General features: G+C 40.2%; 1 protein-coding gene and 1 long non-coding RNA gene across 2 annotated transcripts; one reads left to right on the top strand and one right to left on the bottom strand.

Moving 5' to 3' along the window:
• Positions 1–892: 892 nt before the first annotated feature.
• ANKUB1 (ankyrin repeat and ubiquitin domain containing 1) lies at positions 893–21820 on the top strand. The gene is made up of 6 exons (XM_006259183.3): positions 893–1132; positions 3336–3479; positions 10890–11106; positions 16140–16254; positions 17387–18316; positions 20775–21820. Exons 1-6 carry the CDS (start codon positions 1043–1045, stop codon positions 20857–20859), a joined length of 1581 nt encoding a protein of 526 aa, XP_006259245.1. The 5' UTR covers positions 893–1042; the 3' UTR covers positions 20860–21820.
• On the bottom strand, positions 11171–13664 carry LOC109284188 (uncharacterized). The gene is made up of 3 exons (XR_002091545.2): positions 13636–13664; positions 13144–13212; positions 11171–11454 (listed from the first exon to the last, which is right to left on the bottom strand). It is a non-coding gene; the product is annotated as an uncharacterized LOC109284188 (long non-coding RNA).

Below are 21820 nucleotides of genomic sequence, written 5' to 3'. Positions count from 1 at the left end.
CATTTAATATTTAATGTTGAGCAAAAAAAAAAAAAGACAAGCAGCAAGAAATAATGACAATTGAGTTGAAAAAAAGGCAAGAGTCAAAATATTAATGACAATTGAACTGAATCCACTGCATCCAAAATAGAGTGGTACCAGTTTATCTGAGATGTGAAGTAATCCCAGTCAATGGAAGCCCCAAAAAGAGTCAAGTGAAAAATAACCCACCTATAATTTTCTTTGCATGGTATTCAGTGATTTTGTAAGGTTCAGAGTAGATAGGACCAGCCATTCTTGAGTTACCAGTGTACATACAGACATACATACAGGCATACACTTCATTTTATATATATAGAAATGTGAAGGAACTTAATCCAGGAATCCTAATGCTTATTCACATATCCTACCCAATAGCAATAGCTTGTATACCTTAAAATACTGGTCCTTATGTTCATTTTAATATAAACATCTAACATTCCACACTTGCTGTGAATTAAAAAATGTGAATGGTTGTGTGAAGTTGTTACAGTTATATAAATGAATGACACCTACATTTATTTACAAAACATTTAAAAAATTGCATTAAGTAATAAACATTAGAACAGTTTAACATTTGCCAAGTAACATTTGCCAGCTTAACATTTGACAGTGCTCAGTGCTTTCAAAAGAAGCACCTGAAAAAAACGTGTGAATGGTTGGCACAATGTTAGAAGTAGAATTACCTTGGATTCTGTGTGTACATGTCTGCAACTTGTTCGCACTTGCCTTAATCAATATGTGGCTTGCTGGTTTAATTAAGGATTCAGTTGGGGGAACATTTCCCTATTCATTGACGCTAGAGACACACATTCAGCATTGTATCTTAGTGTTGGTCCTGCCTGTCACTGCAGGGCTTTTTCTGGCAGGCATTTGCTTTAAAGAGAAGAAACTCTGCATTTCGGTTGGATATTTATAGTTTCTTCTGGTTTGCTTTGTTTTTAATAATGGATATGAATTTTTCAAGGCATGTATTTTGTTAGCTTATCCAGGCCTTTTATAGTTTTTAGCAGCATTTTTCAAGATGAGGATTTTCATAGCTTTTGAAGGACTTTGTGAATCTTTTGACATTTTGGCAGAGCAGACTGTGCAAGCTGTAAAACAGATGATAAAGGTAGGAATTTAGAAACTTACTAAGTGAATTCTCTTTATTTTTATCTGTTCAGTTTATAATTTAAATGCACACGGATTAGGGTGGCCATCATAGAGGACATTCCGGTTTTCTGCTACTCTGTCCTCTATTGTTATGAAACCAGATGCCTTTATGTCCTCTATTTTTCTTTTTGAGAGAAAAATAAAGGACATGAAGGCATCTGGCTTCATATCAAAAGAGGAGAGACAACCAGACTCTCCTCTATGATGGTCACCCTAACATGGATGTGTATATTTAATAGTATATTCCATGTTCTAATTTAAAGGGTTTTTTGTTAAGTACTGTGCACACCTATCCTAGGTTTCTGTGAAATGTTTCAGAGATTCTAGCAGTCTGATTCTTCCATATGGTTAAGCTCTGCTGTCATAGTTGGCAAGATGGGAGTAAAGAGCAATTATTTTAGTCCAACCATCATTGTTGTAGCTATGTTCTTGATGTAAATTAAAACTCAGAGCTTCCTTACCTTCCATTTGGCTGCCAGCAACAAAGCCCCTGGGGTATTTCTTGCCAGTAACAGTCCTTGCAGTGGGGAAGCGCACAGCCTATATATTTTTTTCTCCCTGATCATTTCCCCAACACAGGAAAGTCTACTGAGGCAACAGCATGGAATCCTTCTTTGGCCAAATTTGGCAGCTTTCTGGTCTATTTTGTGAATAAAATCATCTGATATTCAATTTTTTACATCCAAGAATTCAGAAGTAAGCTATTAGTTTGAAATAAAGTTCAGGGTACAGAGGACATTAATTTCTTTTAGAATATGTCCTGCCACTTCATCTTTTGAGGCAGGCAAGTGATGGAGAGAAAACAAATTATGTTGATATGATATAGCTTATTTTGGAATAAGAATAAATGTATTAAAACCTGGTACCTAAATTCCCATTTGCTTTTGGGAATTGTTCATTTTTCAGTGGTGGGTTAATTGGTCAGTGACATTTTGTGTCAGACCTGATACAGACAGGCTATGACTTCCCTGCAAAGGCATGTGCTTGAATTCATAACAAAGTCCAGAATTTCATAAGAAGTTTGATTATCTGCTCTGGCCCCCTCCCTTCCCAGCTCAGGACTGGTGTTCAAGTGTATAAAGGCAACAAGGAATGTGATGAGAGCAGTACATGTTTTTTGCAGAGTACCAGGGAAACAGTGAATGGAGATTTTCTTTGAAGTCAGAGGAGAAAAATATGTAAGGTGCCTGAGTGGGGTTATAACTAAAAAGTATCTCAGAGGTCCCAGATTACTACAAACTCCCAGTCCATGTACAGCAGTTAATATTGCATACTAGCCAGAACCGGAACATATACCACAGTCATATTTCAGATTATGTTATCTCCAGGAGCAATTGTGATTATACATTTGGCAGGACACTCCAAACTAACCCTATACTACCTTCATTCACTTTGATGCAATAAGGAAAAGTTATATCAGATTAATACTTTCAAGAAAAGAGGACAGAATTCTTGCACCAAGTCAATCAGGTCCGTGTTATCAACATAGCCTCTATCTGGAGGCCTGCTTTTGCTGCCAACTCAGGAAGCAGAGGATGGGATGGAAAGGTATTTTCAAAAGCACCCAATTTGACCTAATTCTGCTGTCCCTGAAGTCAGTGGGAAGTTAGGCTACTAGTGAATGCTTTATAAAATCTCCTTTAGGCACCCGAGTTTGAAGCTCCCATCTAGTTGTCTTCAGCTGAGCAACCACCATTTGAGGAAATCAGAAACTGAAGCTACAGGGAAAATTAAGAGCTTTCATGATTACCTCAGAGCAATGTGACAGTATATGTATTTTTGCTTTAGCTTGTATCAGTTGTAATAAATCAGATATATTAGCATGTGCTTGTAGAATTTCAAGTTTTGTAACTATGCATAGAATTTTTACAAGCCAAAAATAAACCTAACCTATAACAATACACTTCAATACTATCTTCTTTTTAAAACAAGGTGCAAATATTATTTCTACCACTTCTATTTCTAACATGTTCTTAGAAACTTGAAGATTATAGATAAACCTTGTGAAGCAAAGGCTATTTTTTTGTTACAGGCTTACATAGCACAGTGGTCCCAGTAAAGCACAGCTGCAATTCGAAAGACATTAAAATGAATTTAGATTTATTGTAGTTAGGAATCACTCCTGTACAGACATGTTTCCACAATATATTATTCATTTTTAGGATTATTTCCATGTCCCCCTTTCCGAAGACAAGCAAGGCAGAAGATATTTGGAGTTGATCTATGCAGGAGCAGTGCTGAAGGACAACTGGATTATTGCTGATATAGGGATATCAGTTTCTTCAGTTATTAGATGTGTTGTTAAGGTACAGTATGATTAAAAATCAGTTTGTCTTAAGCTGTCAAGAAATTGTGTGCTTGCTGTTTTTTAAAATTCTAGATCCTTTGCTAAACCTAACATAGCTGAGCAGCTGGGCAAGAACATCTTAAAGAGACACACCTGACCGTCAAAGAATTAGTAAAACTGTTATTTAAATATTTGATCTTAGATTTATTCACAAGGAACTCCAGATACTACAGGGCAGGGGCATGCTGGCAGCAGATCGCAGTTCTGCCCCAGCTCCAGACCATGCTGTCACCATCGCAAGATCCCAACCCCAGAGCAGCTCCCCACCCTGCCATGCACCCCGCCAGCACTACTGGGGGTGGTGTCCATGGAAACTCTGGCCCAAGGCTGTCATGGCTGGGCTGCTGCTGGGGTCTCCATGGAAACTGGCCACAGTGATGTGGGCAGGGGCTGCTGGGAAATGGAGTCTGCCACAGGCCCAATCCAGCCTATGGGCCAGACTTTGCCCACCCATTTTAAAGGATGTGCATATAGAAATTGAACTTGTAGAATGACAGAACTTTACAAATGGGAAGAAAAACCTGCGTGATACTCATCTCCTACTGTGGGTGATGAGTTTTAGAAGAGCCCCATCCTACCATCTGCCTGAGATCAGTTGCTCCCACCAGGTCTTGGTCTATCTTCTTTCCTGTGCTGAACACGTGGTTTGCACTTAGTCATTGTTCCTCATTCATAAATAGATGTAAAAATGAATTTAGTTGAAAAGAAAACTAGCACTAACCTACCTATTCTCACTTATACAGACAGCAGAGTATACTTTTCGTACACTACATCGATCACCTTTGTAATATTCCTTATCAGAATGACAGAGGACATAACTACAATCTTGAGTCTGCACTTCTTTGGAGTTCAGAGGGTGGAGATGAAGATCAGGTTCCACTCTCTGTATTTAATCCTACCCAAGCAATATCGGATTGGTTTCACTGCCAGAGGGACTGTTTTTCTATTTCTGGTTGAGATGTGGGCCAAAGTCTTATGAAACATTTACCATTCAAAGGGCTAATCTTGTAAGGCTGCCAAGCATTTATGCTGGCTACAATCTCATAAACAGCTAGGTCTCATGATTTCCACCATTTAGGGCTGAATTGTCAAAAGCGGATAATGAGATTTTGGTACCATAAAATCCCAAAATGAGCCCCAGCTCTCATTATAATTATAAGGTGAACCCCAAAGTTTAATCAAGGATCTGAGCTAAGTGTGAGCCAAATAATCTCCATTAATTTTACAGAAACGTTGTAAGGAGAATGACCATTTTAATTTTTATAAGCTTAAATCCTGATCTACTCTTCTCTCATGGAGAATACCACAGGACAGAAGTAGGAAGACCAAGGATTTCTAAGATTTCCTTATAGTTTTATGCACATCACCCCTGAAATAGAAACAGTTGCAAGGGGCTTTGCCTCTCCCTCTCCACCTTGTAGATACACTGGAAGTGTGGGAACAGTTTCTTCCCTTCTGCCCCCACATAAGGTAAAACCTGTGGTCTCACTGGCCTCCTGCTTCTCAGGTAATACAAATCCAACCTGTTGTCACTGAAAGGTGTAGCTGTTCAGTAGAAGCTGCAGAAGGAATGTGTGCAAGTTGAGTCAGATCTTGCCTATATAGATTTTTCCATTGAAATCTGGTGAGCCGGAAGGGGACAGTGCCATCTGACTTTGACCATGGATCTAACCAAAGCCTCAGCCTCAATTCAGAATAAATCTGTGTATCAAGTATTAGTGTGCTCCAATTCCTACGTAGAAAATCTGGAAAAGAAAAACATCAAACAGGTGCTTCCTGCATTGTGCTAGTATGATGTAAACATTCAGGTCAGCAAAATCTTACTCTGCAGTACTAATACAACTGGAAAATCTTTCTCTTCCTTCACTGTCAAGAAACAGATCATATAATTAATTTTACAGTGAAAGCACAGCTATGGTGAAATAACCTGTGCTTTTACTGTGTTAAGATAAGGAATGATTGTGGTAAAGATCTTTCTAACTGCAACACCTGGGAAGACATGAAAATATATGTAAGTTTTGTATAACAGTTCTGTGCCAACATTAGAAAAGGGAACTGGTAATACAAAAAAATAAAAGTAGATTACAAAATGCAACAGCAACTCCTGATGGCCTGATTTGGTATAACAAATGTATCCTGAATAGATAAGTAAGGAAAATATAGATATAGAATGTATTAGGGCTTCTTAATGTAAGTTTCAAACCAGTTGCCAAAATGTAGAGATTCACATCTACCTGTCTAGATTGTTGTTGTTTAGTAACAAAAGCAGTGCTTATACAGGTTGTTAAAACCAAATTGAGATAATTTGAGGTGTTTAACTTTGAAAACTGGGCTGTTAGAACCCATTCTATTCTTGGTTCTAATCTCAAATAAATAATACTTTGCATTTCTACGGTGCCTTCCATCTGAGGATCACAAAGCTCTGTAATAAATGTATTAAGCTTCTCAGTAAGGCAGATATATTATAAATTATTTTTTCAGCACTGTCTCTATATTACATGTGAGGAATCTCTCACATTACCAGGAATACAATCTTAATTGCCCCTCAGGCTGCATAAGGTCCACTTTTTCAGTGCTGCTACCCATATGAAACTAAGGACGTAATATAGTGTTTTGGGGCTACAGGTTAAAATGTGTTCATTCAAAATGTGAAACTCCATGTGGGTATAATGCATTAATCTATACAAATGAAAGGGAAACTAATTATTATTATCATCACTTATATTTATTGTTAAAACAATGTTTTGACATGGGTCCTAGATGAAAGAAAAACAGAAAAATACTATAATCAAAGAAGACACAGTTGGTTATCCAAAGATAACCTCTTAGGAACTGCTGAGGATGCCTCTAATCTAAGATCCATTAGGAACAGAACCATACTTAGCTGGCCAACCACCGCAACAGGTCCGCTGCCAAGCTCAGTTCAGCCAGACCTGAATTTTGGAGCCATACAGAATTCATCTGATCTAGAGCAATTGCTTCTTGCATGGGTCCTGGAAAACAGGATGAACTGGTTCCTTGTATGCTCCTCCTGCAAGCACATCCATGGAAGCCCAGTCCCAGTCTGACCTTAACTTTCTTTTCAAAAGAGAAATATGGCCTGATTCTAAAACTATCAGGCAAAGCAAAGCATTGGAGAAACAGAGAAGATAAAAGTGCACAAACTGCAACCTGAATTTATATTGCATACACTGGGAAGAATGTTTTTTAAGTGGGCTTTTTTTTGGATTAGTGTCAAATTTATCAAACCATGTGCAGTAGTTAATGAAGAAGACTGTTGCAAGGCAGCAGCTTCTGTGCACCAACAGGCTCAGCTCCCCTCCAAGCTTATTATATAAACAGGGAAAGGTCCTGCCAGTATCTTGGCCGAAGTTCTCCGGGTCCATAAACAATAGAGAACATTTTTAGTCTTGCTTTTTTTTTCCTCCTCTCTGTATCACAGGATTAATTGGCCAGAATTACTGCTGCCGTTGGCACAGCATCACTAGGGCTGCAAAGCATGAAAACAAAGAGTGGAACAGTGAGGCAAAAGGACTTCAGTGTTCAAATGCCTTTGAGAAATTTAGCTACTTGTTTACTGCATGTTCGTTGATTCTAGTAATTTCTTACTGCATTTTCTGTATGTTTAGCTCTATTGTTGCTGTTCCCCAGGGAGGCAGATAAACTGAACTATGTAATCAAGTCCTACATTGGTATGCATGTTGGGTATTACAGGTTTCCTTATTCTTCGAAAAAACCTGAAATTCAGTGGTAGAAAAAACTGCCTGAAAAATTACCTTGAAGCAGCATCTCCTATGGTGAATGTATATAGTTAGGGACCAACCTTACAAGATGTTCAAAGTGGAGATTGGAAAGTGAAGGAGCAAAGAGGCTGTTTTGCAGATATTCGATACCTCCCAGGGCTAGCCTTAACCATGTGACTTCCTTTAGGGCTGAGGATATATATTATTTTCAGTTACCTGAATCATAAACACTATAGGCACCTACAATCCATACTTAAACATTAAAAATCCACAACATGCATACTGGTAGGCTTTGAAAATGTAACTGGTAGGCTTTGCAAACAAAGGTCCACAAATTTAGCCCTCTTCTCTCAATACTTCCCTTATCGACCAAGGATTATGTTGGTTTTAACTAGAATAAGTGTTCACCAGCTACCTTTCTTCCAAGACCCAGACCTGCCCATGCAGGAAGAAAAACCAAGCTCTCCTTGTCTAATGAAGGGAAATTACAAAACTAAATATCCTTGTCTGTACCCAAAGGTTTTGTAACCCATACTAACTTACTATACCCTTATGGCCTACTATGCATGGTGGCTAAGCCTCAGCCTGAATTGATTCAATCTTTGCAGGTTACTCTAACCTGTGTAGATTGAACTGATTTGCAAGTGAATAGACATTCACTTCTGATTCCAGAAATGCAGCCACATGCTTGCAGTGGCTCAGGCCAGAAGCTGGAGGGCGCTAGAGTGAGCCCTCCCTTCCCTTTCACAGCAGCAGCAAGGCTGGAGGGAAGCTGACCTGGATGGAGGCATGGTCAGGTCCTGGCAGGCTGCTAAGTATGATTGAGGAGGGGTTTAAACCCCCACCCTGGCCTGCAGGGACCCTAGCTGGGGTGTGCCTGGAGGGGATGGGGGGCAGCAGCCCCTGCCAGGTTTGTCCCCGGCGGGGGGTGGGGCAGACACCACCCCAGGCAGCACCTCAGGTGAAGCGGGAGCAGGGAGGGGGATTAAACTCCCCTGTCTCCCCTCTGTACCAGCAGCATGGAGACCCCAGCTGGGGTCTGCCCAGCTTTCCACCCCACTGGCCATTGGCACAGCATGGGGTGTGGCTGGAGCCCACCAGCATGGCCTTGCCATCTGCCTGCCTCACCCGCAGCTGGGGCTGGGGCCAAGGTTGGAGCTGGGGGACTGAGCTGGGCTAGCCTGTGGGCACTGCTGAGGGTGGACGCGGAGGGGCCGGCCTGGGCTAGGCCACAGGGACAGGGCCCTTCCCAGCCAGCTGTGGCTCCATGACAGCCCAGCCCAACATGGCACACACAGACAGCAGCATGGAGGTGATGCAGCTGCAGGTGGGTGCCTTGGCAGCCAGACTGGCCACATGGGACAGGTTTATTGTGCCCATACCTGCCAAGGCCTACTTGGAGGTGTTGACAGGCCTAAAGCCTGGCAGGTGTCTGCCACATGGGCTCATGTGTCTGCAGCCAGGGCCGGCAGGCCTGTTCTGCTTCCCTTATCTACAGCTGCTGCTGCTCTTGCCACTGCCATGCTGCTCTCGGTGGGCAGCCAGGAAGCTTCAGCCAAGAGGCTCCTGCCCAGCGCATGGAGCTCTGATTCTAGCTCCCAGCTGCCCTCCACCTGCTTCACCCTCCTGGAGCGATGAGCAGCCCCTGTGGGCAGTTAGAGCAGGCAGAACGTGGCCGGGAGCTAGAGATGAAGCTCCTTGCACTGGGCAGAAGCTGCCCACCCGAAGCTTCCACCCACCTGGAGCAGCATGGCACGGCAAGAGCAGGAGCCACAGCTGGAGGTGAGGGGAGCAGAACAGTCTTGCTGACCCCAACCAGTGCATGCAGCTTCTGATGGGGCTGTTCCCAGGGCATCTGCAGCCAGATGACTGTTGCTGTGCTCCCCTCACCTCCAGCAGCCCCTCCTGCTCCCACTCCTGCCCCTGCTGTGCCATTCTGGGTGTGCAGGGGAGACAGGAAGCTCCAGCCTGACAGCTCTTGCTGGAGGTGAGGGAAACAGAGAAACATCCCACTGGTCTATCACTGTGCAGAGAGTGTGGCTGTGCCAGCACTGGCTGTGGGCATGCAAGCCCCCACAGCAGGTGGCTCCTGGGCTCCAGGCCCGCCAGCATCTCTGAGCCAGCCCAGGCAGCCATGGACACAATGAACTCATCCTACACAGCCAGTCAGGCTGCCCAGGTGCCTGTCCACAGCTGCCATGGTTTCGTCTCTGCACCGCTACCTGGCCACCCACTGCCCATTCATGCCAGGCTGGGCTGTCACGGAGCTACAGCTGGCTGTGAAGGGCCCTGCCCCCACAGCCCAGGCCAGACTGACCCCTCTGCACCCACCCCCAGCAGCACCTGCAGGCTGGCCCAGCTCAGCCCCCCCAGCCCCAGCCTCAGCCGCGGGTGAGGCAGGTGGATGGCGGGGCCATGCCGGCCAGCTCTGGACATGCCTCTGCCCCTGCCACTGTAGGAGCAAGGGGGTGGGAACCTGACAGGGGCTGCTCTGCCCTGCTAGGCAGACCCTAACTGCAGTGTCCTAGGGAGAGACGGGAGAGGAAATAAATCCCCTCCCTGCCCCTTCGCCTTAGGGGGCCGTGCTGGGCTGGCTTCCGGTCACACCCCTGTGCTGTCTGGAGAGTAGAGGAGCAGGGCCAGCCCTGTTCTCTGGCACAGGCAGCATAGCCTAGCCCAGGGACGAAAAGCATACTGGGATGCTGGGAGACTTGGATTTAACTTAAACCAGGAAGGGGTCTGTGACGGAAATTCCTTAAACCAGTTTGACCAAATCAACTAAGTCTGATAGTACATTCAACTAGGTTTATCTTAAAACAGTTTTGGCCATTTTGAAACTGGTTTAAGTGCGCTGAACTTCAGTTCTGTTACAGGTTTAAACCAGTTTCTGATCACTTAAACTACTTTATGTGTAACTTCTCTCCCTAGCCAATGAAATTCCTTCCACGTTATTTCAAGAATTGATTCCTGCTGCATATCTCTATATTGCCCCTCAGTGCTTCTTATACTTATTATGGAGTAAAGAGTATTTTCATTAGTAGGACCAGATTCTGCTCTTACCCTTATTGATGCTACTTAATTGAAATTTATGAGGTACAGCAGTATGGAGAATTAATTTTTATGCAATGGCTGCAAATTAAGTGCTGCACAAGATCTAAAGAAGAGATGGATCTTGTCCTGGAAATTTTATAAAGAATATGTAGCTACTGTTGACTTTAATCTAGGGATCTTAAAGCATTTTAAACACCTAAAATAGTTACACCTTACATTATTATTATTATTATTATTATTTGATAGATGGATAAATTGGAGCACAGGCATTCAGGACCCACTCCAATGGGATACTGAGAAGTGATACATCCCCTAAAGATCTGTGGATGACATAAGAACTCAAAGTGTTCAACATCCTGTAAGAAGCAGCCATTAACTCACAGGTTAAGACCCTTAATAACTGGTTAAAGTTCAATCTGCCAGATGTTAGCTGAGCTGGTAACAAAACAGTCTTCTACCCTATCTGACAGATTACACTCAACTAAAAGTGCAACAGATTCCCTAGATGTGAAAAGACAATACTCCTAAAATACAGATACTAATGTACTTATAGCATTTTTATTTTTTTATTTTAGGAAGAAGACAAGCCGGCCTTCTATGTATACAATAGTGTAAGCCAAGAGAAAGTACCCATTATGGGGAGTATTCATCTTCTTGCAACAAAGGTGTCCTTTTTGAAAACCCTGGTGACCCTGAAATGTGGCTTTCCAAATAGTGTTTATTGTCTTAGGACTCCAGGGGGCAGGGAGATGTATGACTGCAATACACTGAATGACTACCACTTAGATATAGGTATAAGATGATTTCTACATTTTCTATTATATTTTGATTAAACAGATTAATGTTGACCCAACAACTAAGTAGAACCTTGTCAATTTTCTGGATTTAAGGAATTTAATTAATTATCATTAATTTAGAGAAATATGAAAACTTACTATTACTTTAGGAGTTTAATTTTGCCAAGTATTTAAAAAATCAGGCTACATGATATAAAACACTGTGTAAGGTAGATTATACATATACAGAAGTAACACATTCTATACTGTAGCATGTTTTCATAACAGTCATAAAATACCTCAGGCTTGAACTTCTTCCATTATACAAGTTGGGACTGATTTTACCGATATCAGTGGAGTTGCACTATTGGGAAAGGGATGCAAAACAGAGAAAAACAAGCTTTTTGTTGGACTGTGAATTGAATGCAAATAGGGAAAATGTTTAGAAAATGGCAGAAATAATTCATACCAACCCATAAAATTAATGCAAGTCTCCAACTGTGCCATGCAACATTGGCCCATTTGCTTTGCCCATTTCATTACTTCCTAGAGGTCATCATGATTTTGTACGTTACATAGACCTCATCAAGTGGGGTTGAATTTTGAAATTTAATAAATAGAAATGGGGGGCGGTTCTGAAAGCTCACATTGCTAGCATAGAACTAACAGCACAAAACAGCTTCTAACTGAGCAGGATACGGCCCAGCATAGAACTGGGACTAGAATTTTTGGACTTCTACTCTTTTGCTTAGTCCACTGCACTAATGATGCTCACCATTTTTCCACCCTGATCTCCAAACCAGCAACAATTTCTTATAACCTGAAGCATTACAATCTTCTTATGCTATTATACCTGTATGGCTTAATTTGAGAAGAAAATTGTAGCTGGTTTGGTACTGTCTGAAACCAGGATGAGAGCAGTCCTGAGAAATGGTTAGAGCAGGATGGAAGTTTGAGGTCTGAATAAGAACCAAAATCCAAAGAACAAACCAAGGTCAGGAACCACTATGGTACACTGAAATATTTATCTGCATTTCCATGGTTCTTCCAGCAATATATTTAGTTGAAAGCAATTACTTTAGTGGGTCACTGCCCATGACCTGCCTGTTCCCGATTTAGCATTTTACAGATCTGGGTCTGCTGTCATTTTCTCTTGTAACTACTCATAGTTCCTTTTTATCATACAGTATTTAAGACTTCTCCTGGTAGTACATTTGACACCTTCCTTCATTAAACATTTCACCCTGCTAAATATGGAAAAATATGGCCCTATTAATTACTTAGGGGCAAATAGTTAAATCCCTTAATCAGCTTTAATTGGTAGATTCTCAGACAAAGAGCGCTACTGAAGTCAGCAGGACTACTCACTGACAATGACACCAGTGGAAGTAGTTCGTAGTTTGTCCTTTAAGTCATTAGGGGTTCACAGTCTGACCTTTAAACCTCATACACCTCATTTAGATAGATAAGTATAATTATACCCAGTTCTTTAAGTAACTTGTAGCACAGAGATTAAGGTTAACATTTTCACAAGTCACTACTACTTTTGGGGTGCCTCAATTTCTGAGTTGTCAACTTCGGAAAACTAAAGCTTGATTTTTCATCTGGATTGAGGATCCATAGTTCTGGAGCTATGGATATACAGTAAGTCTGGATATTTGCCCTAACATGTCTCAGATTGGTGACTCAAATAGGGAGGTACTCAAAAATCAGTCGCTACTACAGAATTTGCTCTTAGTGGCCTTCTCAGTGTCACACAGTAAGTTGCTTAAAACCTGGAAGAGGCCTTTGGGTGCTTTTTCCATTTGACAAGGGTAAACAGCTATTCAAGGTGCAGAATAGCGAAGAATTATGCCCCCCAAATCCTGATTTATAGTCTCTACTCTTAACACCATGAAAGACAGATTAGTATTCATTCTCTAGATGTAATTAGTTTATTAGCTACAGTAAATTTTAATTCTACAGTGATCTTTATATTGTAAGGATTCAATGGTTGATTTGTAAGTAGACTGTAAAAAAGAAAAGGCTCTTGAAGCCCATAAATGGGGCCTACCTTTTTTCATTATGGCAGGAAAAGAGAAACGTGGAACTTGAGAAATGCTGGGTTCATCTTCAGTCATCCCTATCAAATAAACAGAAAAGAACTGACAATAACGGGAGACTAAAAGCACTGAGACTATTTGGCTTAGAGGAGAAAAATGAGGGAACTTAATAGTATTATACATAACTGGGGAATAGAGTACCGTTATGTACCATTTCTCATAGCATCAAAAAAATGGGATGTACAATGCAGCATGGAATTATTCTGCGAAACTCACCAAATATCTTTCAGGCCAAAACTATAATAGGATTTAAAAAGGGTTAAACAATTGACATGACTAATGAACACATCACATCCATAGTTATGCGAGATTTGTTTTTTGAGAGGCAACGTGAACATGCAGGTTCACTAGCAGTTAGACCAGCTGACTAGGAGCCAATTCTCCAAAGCTCTATTTCTGTTTTTACCAACATGCTGCTATGTTACCCTGCGTACAGCACTTACCCTCTGTGTTCCTTGGTTTACCCATCTGTAGGAAAAATAAAATAACAATATTGAAATTAATCACAAAGGACAGCTAGAACTCTGGATTATAATAAATATATTCCTATCTCTAATAATTTCTTCCACATTAGCAAGACCTTCATGGAGAATGACAGAACAGTCTCTAGGAGACTTACTTGCATGCTTAAAGTTATGCATGTGTTAAAGTAACTTGCTGAACTGGTGCCTTTGTAAAGGAGGAATTTAGCTCACAGTAACTGATCTGATTTCTGAAAATCAGTAGGTTAGTGTAGGGTTTACATTCACCCTGAACAGAAAATACAATTTTTTTAATAAATGTCTGAAATATGCCAGGCAAGGTTCTTTGGGTAGATGTGATATCTTTTATTAGACCGACTGAATAGTTGGAAAAAAGTTCTTGGCAAGCTTTTGGGTGCAGTCACACTTCATCAAGCAAAAGGAGTCTCTGCTGGTCTGAGACTTCAAGGAATGAAAGAACCAGTATCTTAACATAGTCTTACCTCAAAGTAATACCACAGAGAGCTTCTGACTGAGCAGTTGGACAGTGTATGATATAAAATACAGGCTTGGAGCAATGAAGAATTGGATCCTACACTTCGATAGACAATTTACAGCAGTAGAAAGTGAGTGCATAAACTTTTACATCTACTTCACACTGCTGTCTCATCATCCTACAGAGGGCAGTTAATTTGGCTTCAAAACCACAATGTTGCAACAATGCCAAAAAAAGAAATGGCTGTAAAATAGTCCAAACAAATAAAAACTTGAGCAATGTTTAGTTTGTAGGTGTATATTTAACCAAGATAGATAATTAAGCTATTATTTAGCAGTGTTTTTGATAGTATTACAAAATAAACATTCTCCAGAAGACTATATATTTGTAAACTGCTTTGAAAACTTGAGAAAAGAGTCCCAGGATTCAGACAAAGGCACACAGACAGAGACTGAACCACTGAGGTCATAAAATGGATGATCTGATCAGGAATTATACTGTCTTGTGCACGGGCATTTGGTGGTGAATCTGAAATTAACTCTGGAGACCTGTGTAAAATCAGAGCCAGAACACTCTACAGCAGGGGTGTTCAACCTCTGGCCCAGGGGCCAGGTCTGGTCCGGTCAGGTTTGCATGTCACAAAACACACGTTAATTACTGCTCCCCTGCTGCCAAATTTCTGGACCTTCAAGGAGCCCTGTGGGCCAAATGATGTGGGCCTGTGCACTAGACCGTGCCAGCTGTGCGCATGTTCAGGCTAGCATGTGGTCAGATCCAGGCACACAGGGTTGGGCCAGTGCATGACTGGATCCAGTGTGCAGGGCTGGGTCAGCACCTGACTGGATCTGGCACACAGGTCAAACAGGCATGCTGGATTATACCCGTAGACCAACTGCATGCAGGATCTGTCCTGTGGACCAATCATGCACCACTCATCCGGCCCACGGGGTCAGAAATTTGGGTGTCACTGCTCTAGAGCTTTGATGCCTGATTCTTCCAGGCTAATACATAAGGTATTGGGATGAAGAATGTGAATGCTTTTATGATTTAACACTGACTTTTGTGATTTAATTCAAAATCAGCCCTTGATATCTGCATGGAACAGTTCTTGAAGATTAGAGAATATCTTGCAGCATATATAACATTTGCAATGTTGACTTTGGACCTGTTTCTAAACACAATGGATGTTACACCCAAGAGGAAAAGGTTAGAACTGCATCTAACATATACCATTATGTCCTCCAAAGGCAGTAATTCTTAGTACAGGAAATACCAGCTGAGCGTCACCACCTAGTAGCTTTTACAGGATACTGGCATACTTTGGGTGACTGGGAAAAACAAATTATACTGAATTATTAGAAGCATGCCTCAAGGCCTGTATCTAACCTATTATTTATTTATTTTGATTCAAGCAAGAAGACAAACTTTAGGCATTTTTCCATTGAAGCATATTTACAAATGTAACAACTCTGCTGGCACTGAAAAGCAATCGCTCCAGTAAGAAAAGTAACTCAAATCACTAAATAAGATGCAAAAGGCTTCTTTTGGCCCGCTCTAACTGTGCCACCATTCCATGAAGATCTTGCCAATGTTGTCCAAAACCCTATCAAATGGATCGTTTTGGTTTTGTGTAAGGAAGATCCCAACATTCAAGTTCTCACAGACCAAATAAATCAGTCTCACATATGCAGTCACAGACTGAACAAACTGTTCTGACATAAACCAGCCAAAACAAACACTTTTTCAGCTGTTTGGTAACTTTTCAAAGTTCATAGTGTTAAGAGCTGATCTCTTTCATTGCACAGCCATTAGAAGACAACATGCTCACAGGGGTGGCCTTGTAGAAGGTTGTGGCATACATATACTGCAGCCAGTAGGCTGCAAGCAAATATTCTTTAGCTGCAAACAGAGAAGTTTAGAGATGTATGAACTGCAAAAAAAAAAACCAACACTGGAACAAAACTAAACGATTTCACCTCTCTGTTGGCAGGCACAACACTGTTTCTGGATGTATGGGATGGATGGAAAGAATTTCTGACTGGATGTCTCTTAGGAAACAATCGTACAGTCCAACGTCATCTATCCAGAGAAGAGCCAGTCCTCAAGTAAAGTAGCAAAATGTGCTATTTTATCCTTCCCTGCCTTTTTAACCACCACCTTCAAAAGTTGGCTATGTCTTTGCTTTGTCTGGCATTTGACTTTAATATCCAGTATAATGAGTTACCAAGAAAATTAAATATCACCCAAAGGGACTCTGACAGAATTACTTTTGTAGTATAAAAAAAATTCCAGTCAGCATGGTGATAAGCTGGGGTCTGATCCTCATGGCTTGAACTAGCTTAGTATAAATATTATAAATAGAATAATTTTTAAAAAAATATGTTTGTTTACATTTAGGATTTTAAATGGCATAAAGTGGCATACAATTTTAATGGCTTCCCTAAAGATAAACATCATGTCTTCATTATAGGATAGTGCTACTTTCAGGAACTATTTATTAATATGCTATAGGATAAAATATAGCAACATACGCATGAGAGACCAAAATGAGTTATTTAGCTGGTGTACAGTAGTTCTATAATCAGTGGAAACATACTAATCAAAGGCAGTACACTTCAGAAAATCGTATGTGAATTACAGTACACAGAACAATGGCTTACTGGTATTATTACTCCACATCTAGTTTGTGATGACAAAAAAATAAACATCGCATACTTAGTTCAGTGACTTTGTATAGCAAATCATTTCTACTATCTTGGTACTATCTTTACCAAGTACAAAGACAAGAATTAGTTTGACAAATCTTTTTATATGTATTTCAGTCTTTATCTCCCATTTTATGAGTATAATTTAATCTTTCTCATAATACTCAGCTATCTGTCCTTCAGATCCTCTGATAGCCCTTCTCAGTTTTGAGTACCTCCATTGGATCATTTTAAAATCCTCTCACAAAACCAACTTCAGCCTCTATTTTGACCTAACATATATGATCAACAACAGCTAATCCTCTTTAACAAAGCTACAGATTACAAATACAGAGGAAGTGCATATTGCCTCATCAATTTATTAGAGCACTAAATTAGCAAATTTACCTTGAACATATCCTAGCTGGTCTGGCTGGATATTTAATTACCATGTTTTATGCTGTCAATCTAAAAGTAAAATATACATAATTCTGAACTATATAATTTTGCTGATATTTGTGGCCCTAAATTTATTCTTCTCCCTATTCCTCAGTTATCAAAAGAGAGTGGCTCTTTACATGGCAGCACATTTTGGCCACCTTGGGCTTGCAACATGGATCCTGCAGCAGGGAGCGAGACCTAATCAAGCAGTTGGTGTTCATCCCTATCGAGAGTGGTGTCAGGAAACAGAGCACCCAGATATAAATAAGTGTCCAGTGCATGCAGCTGCAGAAGCAGGCCAACTAATGGTGTTAAAGGCCTTCATCAACTGTACTGTGTTGTGCTTAGAATGCCAAAGCCCAACAGGGCAAATTCCTCTGAACATATGCATCAAACACATGCATAAGGACTGTGTGTTATATTTAGTTACCAAAATTTGGTCAGTAGTTTCTTATCCTAATTTTTCACTTCCCATGAAGATCTACATTAAGTTAAAGCAGTGGCTTCTCCAAGCTCAGAGTCACATCCTTTCCAAGAAACGGCTTAACCAGGGTACAGTCTTCAGAACACGAGTTGGGGACATAATTACTGTAGATGGCTTCACAAAGCCCAGAATGACTTCCAAGTCCCCAGTCAAGAAGACAGCCAACAAGGGCTACAGGTTACCAAATCTATCTGATCATACTCAGCATGAGAGAGAGTCATATCCCCTGACAAACACAAAAAACAACCTACAATTAACAAAGCTCAAATTACCTCCTTTGGAGAATGTGAATAAACTCTCTAATATACGCAGACTTCAGCAAAAGAAGAAGAAAAGGAAAAATGTTGCTCAGCCTACAAAGGATGAAACTATGGACCAACATATATGTTTAGCTAAAGTTCCTTTGCCCCCAGTTTCTAAGCTCCAGAATTCATGGCCTCCTTTCTTCTATTCCACACCTCATGCTAAATTGCTTCTAAACTCTTCTTTTGAGTCTTTCTCAGAATACAATGGGAGATCTCCAAGACAGAATGCAATCTACTACTTAGCTGTTGCCAGGTATGTATTTTCTCTTTTCTTTTCCTTCTCTCTGTTTTTTATGCATCTCCTCTATGTTTAAATCCATATTTTACACACTTTGGACTAATTTAGTATGGTAAAGCAAAAAAACCCAAAAACTGAAGGGAAAATTACCATTTTTTGTGTATTGTCCATGGTACTTACAATCTAGATGCTGACAATATAATATTCACATTATTGGACATACTGCTTACCCCTACTCTTGAAACATAACTAAATGAACCAATAGAAGCAGAATGTGATTCAAAACTATCTGTTTTCTCTAAATAAGGTTGTTTTAAATTTATATTTCCTGTATGGCATGGGTAAAATTAAAGCCAGACCCTGATGGTTCTTTAATTACAGACTGGTAACTTTCTTTAGAAGTTAATAGGTATTTGCAGAAAATTTTGCAAAAATATCTTTGCAAAGGATTACTGTCACCTAGTGGTAACAGCAAAGTACACCTCAGTGACAACTCAGGTCTTCTGTACTCAGCTAACAGAAAAAATATCTTTACCTGACAACAGTCCTTATACTTAGCCAGTGCCCTTTAAACTGGTGGCATGAACAGGGAGATGCCAGAAAGGTTGTTAGAATATTTATATAACAACTGTAACATTAGGTAACACTGTAGATTATGAATAGGAAGTCCCATACAGTCCCAGAAACTTAAATATGCACAATAAAGAGGTAAATAATATTGAAGAGGTTAAAGAAAAATACCGGTAATTCCCTATATATTGGTCCAAATCCCAAATTCCACATGAGGCCCAGATTCAAAGGTTCTTAAGTACATGCATATGAGGGGACTCCTTAATCAATTAAGTACTTTAACATGAGAAAGAGGAGATTCAACCAATGGGATTTTGCCAGAGTAGAAGTTGGTTGTTTTTGGTGTGCTGTATTTTCCCTTTTAATTTTAAAGAATAAAGTGTAGAGAGGGACAGAATTTTGTTCACTCTGGGGAATATAGGCAGGGTGAAACTTTAAAAGTATGGAAAAGAAGATTATTATGGGCTGCCATTAGTAATAGGTGGAAGGAAGAATATCAAAATTTTATAGCTAAAAATCATCTATCTGATTCCCAGTGCTACTTGAAATAAGAAAAAGTATGAAGAAAAAAAAGCAAGTGCTAAAGTTCGGCCTATTTCTATTAAGTGATAATTGGACCCAATCTTGCAAACTTTTGTGTACCTTGTAAGATATGCCAAACATCCTTGTTTGCTCAGTATCTCTTATAAGGTGTCCAACAACTTAGAGGATCAGGCTCTGGTAATTTCCTTTCCCAAGCAGTAATATGGTGCTGTGTAATGAGTTCAGCCCCTTCCCATGATAAAATCAGTGGTAAGAGTACAAGAAGAAGATCTCAGATATCCTTATTAGCAGCAGTGAAAATGGTGTTCACCCACCCCCCACCCCAGAATGAGTTGCTGCTCTTCCTTCAAACTTAATCTTCATGGAAGTCCTGTTTATCAGTACACTTCCTAGGGCTTCAAAACCCCCTTCCCCTTCATCGGCTGCAGTGCAATGAAAAAAGTCTCATCCTAAACAAAGGTAGGCCCCATGTATACTTGGTAGTCACTCCTTACAAAAGGTCCTTTGGAAAAAGTCAATGCCAGCTGGGAAAGCACAGTTTTCTTAGATAACTCTCTGGAGCCAGAGAGGAGAATAAAGTTTGTTTCCCATATCCCAGACATAGCTGAAGAACCCAATTCATTAGTATTACAGGTATACCGGGGCCACAGACAGACATGTTCTGTCACTGAATCAGGGGGGTACAAATCATACAAATAAATCGACTTATCCAGACATTAGCCTTATGGTATATGGAAAATGGTTTGCTTCTTTTAAGTCAATATTATTAAACAGTGCAGTGTAAGTATAGCTTAGCAATACACATATTCAGCTTAACAGAAAGGTATAATGTAATACAACAAATACTTTTAATTATATTTTGTGACTGGGACTCCCAGCTGTTACCATCACCATCGTCACAATATATAAATGGATATGGTAGATCAAAAGATGTGTAAAACAGATAGTTTATCACTGGATAAAATTTATGATTTTTGTTCTTTACTGTTTACTGTTGTTAAACTCCATATGCTTTGAACTGTTTTTTTGAACTGTCTATGCACTATTGCATGCCCCATTTGTGCGCGCAGTTCTAGCACATGCTCAAGTCAGGAGGCTGCCCTTGGCTTGTTTGTACCCAGCCATCCACACATGCAGTGACTTGACTGGCACACATACAATCACAGTAATTGTATGCACAAATTAGGAAATCAGTTATGCACATAGTGATAATCAGGCTCTTAGTGAAAAGAACTGCATGTTCTAACTTGATCCTGCATCCTTCACTTGGGCAAAATGCCCAGTCCAGTCAGTATAAGTGTAGGATGAGATTCAATACACATTAGGAAAAAGTTAATTTATCCTGTCACCTGTCTTGCAGTGCATTTAAAGAGAAGCCATGGCTTCAGCAACTGGAAATTGCAAGAACCCTAGCTAAGAAGAGTGTCTGCAAACCTGTAAACTGAATAAAGCCTGATTTCAGACTTAATATTTCCTGGAATCTGTACTTTGGAATATTTGAATCTTCTTACAATCATGTCCTGTTTAATAGAAACCCGTAAGTCCATATTTTCCATGGAAATGCTTCAAAGATACAGTTAATAATGGTATTGTGTTATAGAAAGATAAATCATTACTGTAGTTGTGTGATAAATCATTGTGTAGTTTTGATCTGTGTGACTAAAATGAAGATAAAAATAGATCGTAATGGAACAAAAATAGTTTGAAAATTGAGTAAAATGTTAACTAGATTAAAAGTCTGTTTTTAGCATTATGTAGCACCAGTCCATGATGTAAAAATTAGATCATCTAGAGCAGAGGTTCCCAAACTTTTTTGTATTGAGGACCCCCTTCCAGATTTACCAACTGCCTGCAAACTCCTACCACCATGTTTTATATTTTAACCCCTTAAATGCCGATTATTATAATGAAAATTAAATCCGCCGTTACATAATTTCTTATGCATACCCGCACAAGATTTCTTGCATCTCCTCAGGGGTACATGTACCACAGTTTGGGAACCTCTCGTCTAGAGCTGAGAAGCATGAGAAGAACTTGCAAGAATCACCCACTTGAAAGACCTTCCACTCATCATCTTTAAAAGTTTCAAAATAACTTTGGATAAAATTAAATCACATTAAAGCCTTCTCTGCAGCTTCTGCCATCTGGAGCTCTCCTTCCTGTATCCATCTGCTTTACTGAGTCTTTCTCTATCCAGGTCTCAGTTGCCAACCATCTTGTTTCACTTACATGCCCCCATTCTCTTTTGACTCCAGAATATGTATTAATTAAAGTCCTAATACTGCAAACTATTACTTGCAGGAATTCTTACTCATGTGAGTAATGCTTCACATGTGTCTCAGTGAACTCAATTAATACAACGTGCGATGCATGTGAATACATGTAAGATACTGGTCTTTATTTTTT

Source organism: Alligator mississippiensis, chromosome 7 (assembly GCF_030867095.1).
Source record: "Alligator mississippiensis isolate rAllMis1 chromosome 7, rAllMis1, whole genome shotgun sequence".
Lineage (NCBI taxonomy): Eukaryota > Metazoa > Chordata > Crocodylia > Alligatoridae > Alligator > Alligator mississippiensis.
The sequence above is the reverse complement of the archived record's forward strand: the minus strand, read 5'-3'. Positions and strand labels throughout refer to the sequence as shown.

Excerpts from the sequence above, each read along its gene's own strand:
- ANKUB1 (XM_006259183.3), top strand. The coding sequence starts at position 1,043 with ATGAGGATTTTCATAGCTTTTGAAGGACTTTGTGAATCTTTTGACATT. Across the intron at positions 11,107-16,139 it reads TGACTACCACTTAGATATAG|GCACAACACTGTTTCTGGAT; the intron begins GTATAAGATGAT and ends CTCTGTTGGCAG. Across the intron at positions 18,317-20,774 it reads TACTACTTAGCTGTTGCCAG|TGCATTTAAAGAGAAGCCAT; the intron begins GTATGTATTTTC and ends CCTGTCTTGCAG.